The 13,986-nt window shown below is 32.2% G+C and overlaps 1 protein-coding gene across 6 annotated transcripts in view; it reads right to left on the reverse strand.

Moving 5' to 3' along the window:
* The window catches only part of LOC128987275 (intersectin-1), a 117,861-nt gene that overhangs the window by 64,703 nt on the left and 39,172 nt on the right, over positions 1-13,986 (reverse strand). For all 6 annotated transcript variants that reach the window (XM_054408047.1, XM_054408070.1, XM_054408075.1 and 3 more), the window contains 6 exons: positions 12,366-12,516; positions 11,517-11,639; positions 10,695-10,833; positions 4,800-4,920; positions 3,089-3,282; positions 1,498-1,623 (listed from right to left, as the gene is read on the reverse strand). In XM_054408047.1, coding sequence (XP_054264022.1) covers positions 1,498-1,623; positions 3,089-3,282; positions 4,800-4,920; positions 10,695-10,833; positions 11,517-11,639; positions 12,366-12,516 — 854 coding nt within the window. The remainder of the gene's footprint in view (positions 1-1,497; positions 1,624-3,088; positions 3,283-4,799; positions 4,921-10,694; positions 10,834-11,516; positions 11,640-12,365; positions 12,517-13,986) is intronic.

Here is a 13,986-nt window from a genome sequence, read left to right on the forward strand (position 1 = left end):
ACTAATCTACAGTCTTATTTTACAAGTTAAAATATTTTTATGGATATTTTATCTTTCATTTGAGAAAACCACAAGAGCTGTTGTTTGTATTAGGTTTTTCCGTTATGCAAGCCTACTTGGTCACAAATCATGTCATTACATATTCTGTATCTTTGTCTAATTATTGGTTGTTCAGGTTTTAACGTTTTTTGTTTCCTATAGGTTTTATTGTGATGTATTTGTACTAAGCATTCTAAATCTTATCAACTAGAAAGATTATGCGACTTTGCTACTCTCATTGTTAACCTCATTTGTTACTCAATTTGTATAGGCCCTCCTACATAATTAGGTATAGGCCTGGGTCTTTTGATTATTTGGAAAAGCTTTAAAATATACTAAGAAAATTTAATTGAGCCTGAAATAAACTAACGATTTATATGTGTTGATGTTAACTTTGCAAATGAAAATACTGTGCTAATCCAATTTGTAGTTTCAGAAAAAGCTTTGCAAGAGTTCTATCCATCTTATAATTAAGTTTTGAAGCTGATAAGAAAGGCTTTGCCTTTACTTCATCAAAACCTCCAGTATTTTTTTAAGGCAAGGCAAGGCTGAAAAGGACATCGTCCTAGAACAGCCTCATTCCAGGGGGTTACGACACAGAAAACATACTACTATAACCCAGAATGCCAACGCACTGCCTACGAATTGACAGGCAAAGCTCTTTCAAAGTACTTAACGCTTTTTACCATGGGGTTGGCATTCTGGGTTATAGTAGTATGTTTTCTGTGGTTACGGCTCTCTGGACTAAAAAATCCAGACAAACAAACCAGTATTTCATTGTCGTCTTTGAATGTGAACAGCTGGCAGCTACACTGTATTTGTACTGAATGCACTGATATGTTTTAAAAGTTAAAAAAAAACAGTTATTGTGTTGGTTGGAAATAATTGACCAGTTCTGTGAAATTAACTTGTCAAATTGTTGCTTCAAAAATGTTTATTCCTAAAAATGTTTAACCTAATTTTAAAACCACTTTATCATGGCTATGAATTATCTTGGTAGTAAAACAGGTAAAGCCTTAATCTTAACTATGTTTCTTTCTTGACACAATCCTGTTAGGAGTAAAAGATTTTAATTATGTGTGGTACAGTAATTTGTCAGAAAACCATGAATGTATCAAATCCATTTTCATAGTAATGTCAATGTATTAAAATTTAAAATAGGTAATGTGGGTTTAATACAAATCTAAAAGGAAAAAGGCTAAAATACTGGTAACCTTCCGATTTTGTACCGAAAACCGAGGCGTACCAACCTTAAATTTTCTGTACAACAGACCCCTAGTTACCACGTTAAGCATATTGACAACTTGCTTTAACATAAAGAATTATGTTTGTTGACAAAATCAATCACATTATTGTATTGTTTAAAGATGGAATAAATGACAACATATTCATTAACTACACCACTATACTTTATAACAAAATAATCCTAAGTAACAATAGATCAACACATAATTTTACCTTATTTCTTTTCTCATTGTAGGTGGTGTATAGTTCTTCACAATCCTTGATTAGTTTCGTAAGCTGCTGTTTTAAATCGTCTAGTTGTGAGTTATTGTTTTGAATGTCTTCCATTTTCCCTTCAATCTGGAAACAATATTAAAAATTCCAGCATTGAAGATCAGTTTAGAATATTTAGTTTTAACTTATATTTTATTTTGGAATAGCATATCTATCAAGGATCCAAATTTAATCCATATTTATTTTTTTTCCAATCGCTAACAAACTAAGAAAATTAATAATGTAGGCCTATACAACAAATCTTATTACAGTCTACCCTCAACACATATTAAGGTGTAACAAATGTAAAGGGACCAAACTGAATATCCGTTATATCAAAAATTTTGTTAAAACGAGGTTCGTTAAATTGAGGTTGAGTTTGTAAGAATTTTGCAAAATCAAGGTTCACAAAACATTATTGGTCAATATAGGTCGAGGCTTGACCTTGTTAAAGCACAATTAAGTAGTATATGCTACAATACTTTACACTATTGTAAAGTAGAATATCAATTATCCAGGGTAATAGGGTGGAGGGAGACCCTGGATGATAAAAACAAAGTTAAAAAACTTTAAAAAAATATGATGAACCTATAAAAGCACTGTAATCATGTTTAAAGAACTAAATTAATGTCACAATCTGCATTTTTCATCAACAAAATACAATATTGGGGCATTGGACAATCATGACATTTCAAGTCGTTTACCTTAGTTCAGTTGCACAAACTGTAACGTTTAAAATCACAGCTTATTTAAACTCATCTAAAATCTGTTGTGGCATAGTTCACAGCAGACAGAAATGTACAATAATTTAATTTTATAATAATAGTAAAAAGAAATGTAAAATAGAGCAGAAGATTTTCAGCTCAAGCGTTGATGTAATTTTTTTTTCAATTTACCAAAGGAACTGCAATGTTTCAAAAACCTTAATATGGGTGTTTGTTTCTTATATTGAGGGAAACGTTAAGTAGAGGTTCTGTTCTGACAAAGATAAATGTGTTATGTTAAGGTGATATATTGTAGCCAGGATCGTCAACAATAAATCATGGTTGTTGCTATGGTTCATTTTGTAGAGGTGAAATATACATTGTGTGTTATGGAGAGTTCTAGGGGATTTGAACAAATTCTTCGTATTAAAGAATGTGTTATATTGGGTTTGTTATATCAAGGTTAGACTATAATGCACAATGAAAAAAAAAACGTTATGAAATGTATTTGTTATTTCCTGTTTAGGCGACAAGAATAGGCTGGTGTAAAATATAAGTTGACATCAAAACAATATTTAGTAGGTACACACTTCTCATTCTGTATACTGTAACTTAATATAAATTAATCACCAACAGGCAACAGTTATATGCCAGCTACAATAACTCTACATAGTAAAGTTACATTGTGACAGAACTATTGTTTTCTCTGTATAAAATTAAAATTATAAACTCTCGCTTTACACCAATAATACTGTTAACGTTAACCAACTAAGATGAGGCTGCTTGAATAAAACAAACAGCTAACTAATTCCCAAAACAAATTAAAGGTTCGGTACGTCTATGTTTACCTGTTTTTCCATATCCTGAAGTTTGTCCCGCAGCTGCTTCATTTGGATCTGTTTGTTCTGGAAGGCCAGTTTAGCCTGTTCTTGTCCAGCCACGTCAGCTGCAGCGTTCATTTTGTTCTTGGCCTCCATTCTGGCCTTTTCTTGGCTCACAGCCACCAGCCTTGCGTTTTGCTCTTTCAGCTTGGCCTTTAGAGCTGCACAAAAAATATTTTTATTGATGTAAATGTATGAAAATTTTGACAAAGGATGAGACTAAGACGTTTATGGTGGTAGAAAACTCTATTTTTTTAGCCTACATGAAACACTTCATTACAGCAATAGAATACTTAATAAATACAACTAAATATAACACATAAGGATTTTGATCATCAGTTGTCTACACACACACTTTCATTCAGTTTTCGTTTTTGACTCCACAACTATTGACATAACTAACATCTAAGTTATTATTAATTATATATATTTATTTAAGGTTATACTATGAGTTTAATTTTTTATATGTGTGATTTGACCAGTATTTGTAATTTTTCTTAATAAAAAAAAACAAAGGTATTGTTTATCTAATACATTAAATTTGTCTTACTCTCATTTTTTAGGCTTTTTGCATATTGTTTGTTCTACTGACTTAACATTAATTTGTTTCCATTTTATAAGAATCATTTTCGGAATAAAAAGATTACCAATTGAAAAAAGTAAGGATAAATATAAGATAATTTTAGACCTAAATGTAATTAATGATTGGGCAATAGATTATTCATTAATAATTTAATTGACTATCAAATAGCCAGGATTTGTAGTATTTCCATTTCCTTACTAAACACATAGAAATTTAGAATTACAATGGTGTTGTAACAGAAACAAATAAATAAATGATAGGCCTACTACTGTACACAATAGTATATTTCATCACTAGGGCGTAAAGTGACTTATTTCGACCCGAGTTCAAGTTTTAGGATCGAAACGAAGCTGAGGTTGGAAAATGAGCGAGGATTGACAAGACACTCTTTGCCTGTGTGATGAACTATATTTTTTTACATGTTGCAGCATTAAACAAACTAAGTTAGAAAACAACAAAATTTTTCATGTAGATAACAACCTCTTAAAACAACTTATAACTTGTTTTCAATTTAGCTGATGCAAACAAGCAGCTGTTTGATATGTGATTCAATCATCATAATGTCTTAGTGTACCATCAATATTTCAAACAATTAACAAGAATGCAACAATAAGCTTCAACCCCTAGTGGCTCCCTAGTGAAAGTGTTTTTCTTTGTAATTATGTATTTAGTATGTAGAGTAGTATAAGGTGTTGTAAATAGATTCTAAGATTATGGACTGATACAACACGGTCTCCACGCACAGGCTTTGCCTATGTGGGAACCATCTATTGTATGAATATTATAATTTTTTTAACATAGGTATATTTTTATGGAATAATGATTTTTTGTTTACCAATTAAAATAAGCCATACATACTTTAATACATGCAATTGCTTACAATCAAGCTTAATTTTACTCACTTGGGACTAAAAATGCTTGTGTATTGAAAACGGCTGTTTTTGCTGTAGTATGACATAAAATACATTTTATATACAATTGCTCATAATAAATATTCGTTAAGAAATAGTTTGAATATATAGATACCTGGTTAGCAACATATTTTAGTACAACCTCGTCTCGAACGTTTAATTAATTACTATTTGAAGCACTTACTAGACATCTGCTGCAGCTGTGTGTCCCTTGTAGTCCTCATGCCATCAATAGTGGACTTGACACTGGTCACTCCAGACCTGGTCTCTGTGATCTTGGTGGACAACTCCTTCACTTTCTCATTCTGTAAATAAACCAAATTACAAAAGAGTACATAAAAACACTTCGTATGATTAACCCTCCGAGTGTCATGCGTCGCTGCAGCGACTCACGAACACTGTTTACGGCGAAGGCTCTATGACTGACAAAATCGGATTGAACTGTATCGAGTTAGGTATCGTTCTTTTCGTTAGATTCTAAGCTTTCTCCAGAGGTCTGTCTCTAAGCGCTTTATGTTCTCCGAGCCGATCGTAATTGTAGCAGACAGCTGACGTGCGTATTTGTAAACAGGTTAGTTAACCTCGGACCGATGACTGATGTGTTTTATTATGTTTATCATTGTTTTAGTGTTAAAAATCAAAATTAGTGATATACGTGGTGCATTATAAGAAGATTTAAGTGATTTTGAGGGGCTGGTTGATGATCCTGAAGAAGTAGGTAGTGATATTGATGTAAATTATCAGCCAGATTCCTAGCTATGGTTAGGCTATGCATTCTTAGCTAAACGCTATGTACTGAAATCTGTTTTTTGCCCATAACTTATTTATTTGCAAATCTACTTCCTTATATTATTATATATTTGTAATCCTCATAAAATTTAGAACAAAGTGGCAAATATCTATTTTCAAATATCTATAGGCCTATAATTTATACAATTTCATTGAGCGCAAACTTATTTTTTTCAATTTTTCCAAAATTATTTTTATTTTTACCTAAAAAAAAATTTTTGAAACAAATATTCCTTAGGTTTTATGTATGATATTGAAGCCCATGATTTTCCAAACAAAATGGTATATAGAACAGTAGAATTAACATTGTTTTAAGCTTTTCAGATCCGTTTTAATAAAACCTTGCAAATACGCCAAAAATAGGCGGACATTAAGGCCTAAACTATGGACACTCGGAGGGTTAATAAATACAGTAGAACCTCGTTTAACAAGACATAAACTGTGATCATCCCAAGAGAATTTTTATTTTTAAAATGGTAGTCCTGGTTGTTAAAATGGATTGTATGTTCAACTATTTGCTTCCCAGTAGGCTCCCACATTGTTGGTTTTGAAAGAACAAAATTCATTTGACTAAAATAAAATTTAAGCAGAAAAGAGAAATATTGATGGATAGCTCCAAAACCACTCTTGCGCTGACAATATTTTGCTAAGCGAAAGAATCTGTCTTCTGTGCGCTATGTCAATACAAATTTTGTTAGCTCAGGACTGATGACGGCATAACACTTGGTAGACTGTGATTGGGTTATCCCAAGTCAACTTTAGTAGCCTTTGATTTGGGTGATAAATAACCATGACATCTTGTTCGATTTGTTGATGAAGGGAAACACAAGATAGAATAGAAAAAACAAAGAGACAGAATAGTGGAGTTTTTTTTTATGTTTCTATCTTTATACCCTGTTTACGAGTTCTATTATCCTTCATGTATGATTTTATCCTTCTTTATGAGTTATCTAGTGTTTTAAAGTTTTACAAATTATTTGTTTTCAACTACATGAACATCAATTTATAATTATCGTCATGCTTCCCTGCTAAAACAGCACTACCCGAAGCTAATAATGGTCCATGACCTAAAATATCATGATTGCAGGATATTATATTTTATTGGTGTAAATATGAAAATCTTGACAAAAACGTTTATTTACACAGCTTTATAGTGTTTTATGGGTTTGCTATATATTTTGTACTATTATTAATGTATTAAATACTTGTTAACGTCCAACTATTCGAATCCGAAAATATCCAAATCCCAACCTCCCAATATCCAATCCAAACCGAACCAAGCCTTAACTATCCAACCCGAATACTAGGAGTCTGCGGTGCACCGAAAAAGTCGGTACGGTACAAGCTTAATTACCGTCATCGGTTCGGTACAGCATTTTACACGGTACAAATTCGGTTCGGTACAGACTATTATAATAATAAATTACTTTCAGTTTACTATCGTAGTCAAGACAATTGGTTCTAAGCACATAAAAGTCTTATCAGATGTTTGTTTACGATCTTCATAATTTATTACTAGGGTGATGATGCAATAAAAACCCCATTAGCAGTCCCAAATCCATTAACATTTTTATCACGACAATAATTGTTGTATTCAAGTACTTCCAGGAACTGTTGAGTTTTATCACTTTTATTTCTTTACGACTTTCTCCAATTCTATTTTATCATAAAAATAATAGTTTTATGACGACTGTTAAATGTTATCTCTAACTCAGTCAGTATTTTCATTGCCTACTGCCATAAAACTGTTTATGGCTACATATTAAACTTGTAACTAATCTACAATCTTATTTTATAAGTTTAAATATTTGTTATAGATATTTTATCTTTCTATTGACAACCACAAGCATAGTTGTTGTTGTTTGCATAATCTTTTTCATTATTCAAGCCTACTCGGTCTCAAATTATGTCATTGCATGTTCTGTATCTTGTCTTATATTGTTTGCCGTGGCTGTTATGTGGCCTTATACTGATAAGGCTTAAATGTTTTTTAGTTTCCTGTATTTTTTTTTGTGTTGAAGGTACTTTATGCAATCTAAATCTTATAAACTAGATACTGTAGTTATTGTTGCTACCCTCATTGTAACCTAATCAATTTATATATAGGCCCTCCTAAATAATTAGGTCCAGGCCTGGGTCTTTTGATTCTTTGGAAGAGCTTTAAAATATACTAAGAAATTTGGATTGAGCCTGAGATAAACTAATGATTGATATGATTGATATTGTGGACGTTAACTTTGTAAATGAAAAGACAATAATCTTACTCTGAGATAATCCAAATTTTAGTTTCAGAAAAAAACTTTGCAAGGGTTGTATCCATCTTATAACTAGTTTTGAAGCTGATAAAAAAAGATGCTCTTTGCCATTACTTCATCATAACCTCCAGTGAACAGCTGGCAACTACACTGTCATCGTACTGAATGCTTTTATTTTAAAATTTTTAGGGGTGTGCGAAGCAGCAAAAAATTTTCGATTCGAAGCAACGATTCGATTCAAAAGATTTTCGATTCGATTCGATGCAACTCGATTCGAAGCAATACGGTATTTTTCTATTCATAATTGTCAATTGAGTGGATTAACAATAATTAAAATTTATCACATTTGTGTAATACAAATTTTTGTTGATGTGGTATTAGGCCTATTCATACTTACATATGAATTTTAGGTGAAAAAATATTTATTTTCAATCATATGTATTAGAATAACTGCTGGATATACCAGTGAGCTGCTTTACTTGCCTATTTCATAATTTTTACTTGGAATTGGCTCAACTGCAAGAAAGAAGAAAATATTTTTTTTATCAAGACACTCATTCTCATTTTAATAACTGTTTAAATAACTAAATAGGTACCGGTAGCTAAATTACAACAAATTTGAATGGAACTTAATATAAAAAGACCATTAAGAAATAAATTTACATATCACAAGTTTAGGGCCTGTGGACCGGCTTCAGGACTGCAAGCAAGAAGAAAATAAAAATAATATGTTTCCACCATGCAACATGTATCATTCATTCCCTGCCTCCTAACCTCCTTAGTATAATAACCTCACACTTACATTATTTGTTACATCATCATAAATAAAGAATTATTATTGGCATCAGTAGGCCTACAGCTTTACATAGGCATTATTTTTATAGGGCCTAAAATAGTAATAGGCTGGAAGCAACATGTCAAGTAGAGAACTCATTGAAGAAAAGATATTGTGTAAACTAATTTCCTATAAAACTCAAAAACAGTAAATAACATACAAACATTGTTTATGGTATAATTAATAAGGACTAAAAAATGCATATAATGTCATACAGTAGTATAGACCTACCGGTACTGCAAGAGATTAAAATCCTAAAACAACTGATTTTGATAGCTAATGAATGAAAAGAATTAAAAATCCATAAAATGAAGCTAAACAATATCACAACTAATTAGGTACCCGAAAAGTAACTCTTAAATAATATATAGAAGATTAAAATAATATTAAATCAAGAGACAAGAAAGTTAAATGCTATCTTCTAGTGCCCTTGGCAACACAGGTCAATGTTTTTAAACTACCCTCAATGTTTTTGGAACAGCAGGGCCTTTTTCTCTTAAGGAAGGGTAGTAGTATGTCAACAAAAACAATGAATCAGTCTCACCAGCCAGGCCCGGGCAACGATGTGTGAATTCAAGGTCATAGACCCTCCCCCTCCCCTCTTACACCACCCGGTTGCTACCCAGTTGCTTCAATTGCTGACAAAATGCAAGTGATGAAACAAGGAAGTAGAGACAAAGAAATATATTTCTTTATTCAAAAACACAAAACTGTTAGAGATTATTTTCAAAGAAATTAATTCAATGTAATTTGTGAGTTGTAAATATTGTATTGGATCTTAGAAATATATTTTTTTAACACTATTTAACCAAGATACAGATCTGTTCACTATATCAGATATTTCTTTTGTTTATAATTTATTATGTAAAATACTAAATATATTTTTAATTAGGTATTGAATGAACAATAAATGATTATACTAATATGTCTGGATAAATAGTCTTTCTATTCTTTTGACTCTGTTTTCTTTGCACTGTTAGTGTTGCGTCACGGCTTTTGTCTTGTTACTCTTTATCAGTAGACGACTAGACCTGGCTCTGGCTAGTGGCAGTGCGGCAATTGCTCTGTTGTGTCTTTATTCTTAAAGGTCGTGAGCCAACTTAATTTTTAATTCTCATTTGAACATTTTAATTCCTCTGTAATAGATATAATAATATAAGAGTGTTTCTTTGGAAATAAATTATTCTTTTTTTTCTTTTGCCCCAACAAAAATTCGGGGACGGGGACCGACAGACACCTAACAAAAATACCAAATGTATCAGTCTATAACATTGATCTTACTAGTTAAGTATTAAGTAACAATTTTTCAGACTTATTTTTAAAATGATTTTGGAGTAACCTACCTTGTTTTGGCTAGGTTCACAGTAGTAAAATATTTCACACACTGCTTACATCAAGACAAAAAACAAAACCTCTAATTATTTGCAATGTCAAAACAAAAAAATATAAAACAATTAAAGCTATATTTAATGCAAAGAATGTATTAAATAAGAACGCCTTCGTAAAGGAAACGCAACAGCAACGCGCTCCTGTATTGCGGGTATTGCATTGACTTTCTGCAGGCGTTTTTCGTATATGGATACTGACTCCCTCGTGAATCGAATAGTTTTTTGACCACCACTGAATCGAATCGCGATTCGATGCATCGAATCGAATCGAATCGAAATTTCGATGCATTTTCGATGCATCGCACACCCCTAAAAATTTTTTAAACAACTAGACATTGTGTTGGTTGGAAATAATTTACCAGTTGTGTGAAATTATCTTGTCAATAAATGTTTCAAACATGTTTATTCCTAAAAAACTCTTAACCTATTTTTAAAACCACTTTTATCATGGCTCATCTTAACTGTGATTTTTCTTGACACAATCCTTGTAGTAGTAAAAGGTTTTGTTTTAATAATGTGTGGTACAGTAATTGTTGTTAGAAAACCATGAATGTAGGATACTATCCATTTTCATAGTTATGTCAATGTATTAAAGTTAAAAATAATGGTTTAAATACAGTTCTGAGCAGAAAAACCGCAAAAATACGGGTAGCCGCGTACAGTACCGATTTTGTACCGAGAACCGAGGTACAAAATATTGTACCGTACCGAACCGTACCGACCTTAAATTTTCTGTACCGCAGACCCCTACCGAATACTATTCTAAATGAAATTTTACTATCAGCAAACCTCTAATAATATTCATGACTGACCAGTTGTGATAGCTCGATACTGAGGTTCTGGTTCTTGGCCTTCAGTTTGAGCACATTCTCTTGTTCTCTTTGTCTCTGGGCTTGGAGTTCTAGGCTTCTCTGTTTCTCCCACTCCAACTGTCTCTGTCTTTCCATTTCCCTGAACACAACAATAAACAAGAAACATTAACTTAACTGATATTTATGTTTGTTAAGTGCTGTGATAGATAGAGTACAAACAGTGTCTAATGTTTAGCTGCCAATCTACCACTTAAAAAAACTTCTAGCAAAAAACTAAAAAAATCATTATAAGAATAACATGGGAATTTTTAATTTACTATTTTTGGAATTTTGTCCGTTACCAATAACTGTACAAAAACACGTTGATATACTAAACTATTTGTTTTTTAAGCTCTTTGAAAATGCCTAAAGAGAAATTGGGAAATTTTTTGATTTGGGGGTCAAACCCCGTTCCCATGGTCCGATCGTTTAAGTTTATCCCGCCTTACACATTTAAATCAAATTTCATCAAAATCAAACAAAAATTACTCAAGTTATCAAGTTCATGGACGTGTATATACCTATATATATATAAATTTTAAAGAATGGTTTTTTGGCCTCTGGGGACATCAAAATGAAAAAGAAAATCGGTCCTGGGCCTAGGTCTTACCGTGCCACCTACGGTAATAGCTACTTCCCTCTAGGGAAATTCGCCTACAAAAAAATTAATTTCGAGTTTCAGAACAATTTAAGCAAAATGGAAAATGAATAGGAATAAGTTTAGAATGATCAATAAAATCTATATCCACATTTTATTGAGAAGTGCATGACTTTTTAACCCACCTGCGTGCAGCCTCCCTCTGTTCTTGAGCTCTCCTTCTCTCCTCCTCCTTTTGTTGTTCAAGCTCTCTTTGAGCTTGCAGCTGTTTTTCTAACTCCTCCTGTCGCCGTCGCTCCTGCTCCAACCTACAATCATAGAGTAATCAAATGAAAGCTTACTTACTCCTACATAACTCATACATACTACATACTCATAATTATATAGAAATTATAGATACTCTAATTTATTTTAATTTTCCCTTCCTTGAAATGGTCACATAGGTGAAATGATTATCAGGAAGGCACTGATAACACAAATAGGCTGATAGGCACTTTTAACTCATTGTTTAAATGTTTGTTACACAGGTTCAATGAATTGCTTATATTTTAAGAAATAAAATCAGGGCTCTGACTAATACCTTTCTTAAATTTATGAATTCATCCAATTGTATTTATTAATTAAATTTATTACAAATTTAAATTAATTTAGCTCACACTAAAATATCATTAAAACCATTCCACAATTTACTGAAAGCAATTTAGATTGTGCATTTCCTGAAATGTGCAAATTAAAACAAGGACGTCAAAAAAGCCTCTTATAATTGGTACAAACATTTGTTGACTTTGTAACATAAAAAGTGAACTTATTTTATAGTTTCTGGTTATTAGGTTGATATTCACTCCAAGCCTCTATGAAAAAACTAGAGCTAAAAAATACCAGAAGTGACAAGTAATATACATTTATAAATTGTATGAATTTCACTCCAATGTTAGAACCAAACCATATAGAAAATGAAAAAATTACGAGAAATCTAGAGTGGGTGAATTTTTTGCTTTATACACTGTTTAGGTACAGATTAAGGTATACACTACCTTATTTTTTCCCTCTTTTCTTGTTCTTCCCTTTCCTTACGCTCTCTCTCTTCCTGCTCTTTTCTCTGGATCTCTAGCAAAGCTTTGCGTCTCCTTTCAAGTTCAGCCTGGCCTTTTTCAAAATTCTCCTTTCGTTTGTCTTCAAAACTTGCTGAAACGTAGTAATAAGACCATATTGTAAGGTAACACTGTCAAATTTTAGTTCTATTGCCCTTTTTGTTTTTCTTTGCTTTGAGCACTCATCTCACAAAAACTCCATTCATTTAAATAAATTCAATATTATATTATTTTGTTCATGTTAAACATCTACAGCAAAATGGATTGTTTGAAATTAAACTCTATGAAATTAAACAATTTGCTTTTTTAATATAGGTAATGTAAATTACAGCCAAATCAGTTAGTGTATGCCCATGAATTTAAGCAAATAACAGACTGCATGCTGCCTATTTAACACTTGTCTGATCATCAGATTAACCTAGAAAAAAACCTTCCTAAGTCTGTAAACCAATTTGGTCAGTAAGACACATTAGTAACAAATTAGCCTACTTCAAAAAGTATTTTAAAATGATTTTTAAATCCGTTAAAAAACAGTTTGATAAAACTAAATTAGCCTATGAAATGCAATTACAGCCTCGTATCACCATACAATAAACTTAAGTTCCATTAAATTGTAGAAAAAGGAGGATAGCAGCTAGCTTACCTTGAAAAGTGAGGGTAGGTCATAGAACAAGTAGAAAAAACATTGTGCACACAATATTTCGTCCCCTAAGGGACTTTGTCAAGTGTAGAGAAAGAGTTTATAAATTACCTATAGACTATAGGTTATTTATAATTTACCTATAGGTAATTTATAAACGCTTTCTCTACACTTGACAAAGTCCCTTAGGTGACGAAATATTGTGTGCACAGTGTTTTTCTACTTGTTCTATGGTCTACCCACACTTTTCAAGGTAAGCTAGCTGCTATCCTCCTTTTTCTACAATTTAAAATCCTGGCCTAGAGCCGTTTTTCCTTAAACAAAACAAACCTTAAGTTCCATTTAAAAGTTTATTATATTAGTCTGACAGTAATGTGGGGTAACGAGTAATGAGGAGACATATGTTGGATAGAGAGGGGGAATGGATGCTAATCTGTGAGGTTAAGGATCAATTGTTAATCAAAGCCCCCCATCAGTAAGTATGTACAGTATACATTTTCTTGGTGGTTGATTTTTTAATAATATGTGCTTACTGAATAATGTATGGAGAGAGAAAGGGGCTATTAAAAGAAGCAAGTATATCAAAGCCAGAAGGTAAACGACCATTAGGAAGGCCCAATAAGAGATGGTGGGATGGTGTCTCTAAGGACATCAAGTAGTGGGGCAGCAGTGGCAGAGGCACAGTGGTGTTGTTGGTGCGACCAAATCCCGCCTTGGGCATAAATGGCCATTGAGTGTAAATGCCTACTGTGTAGATGCTTACTGCCCAGTTCATTAGTGGAGATTTATAAAAAAACACTCATTCATATGATATCAAAATAAAAATCCTCCTTTCACTTAAACCCTCTTTGTAAATCAGTTTTTCATTTTATTTTGTTTTAATGTTCACTGTACTGTGTACCAATAGAAGATAAATTATGTTAT

Source organism: Macrosteles quadrilineatus, unplaced genomic scaffold (assembly GCF_028750875.1).
Source record: "Macrosteles quadrilineatus isolate MER2022 unplaced genomic scaffold, UCM_ALF_1.0 Scaffold_1__1_contigs__length_201487025, whole genome shotgun sequence".
NCBI lineage: Eukaryota > Metazoa > Arthropoda > Insecta > Hemiptera > Cicadellidae > Macrosteles > Macrosteles quadrilineatus.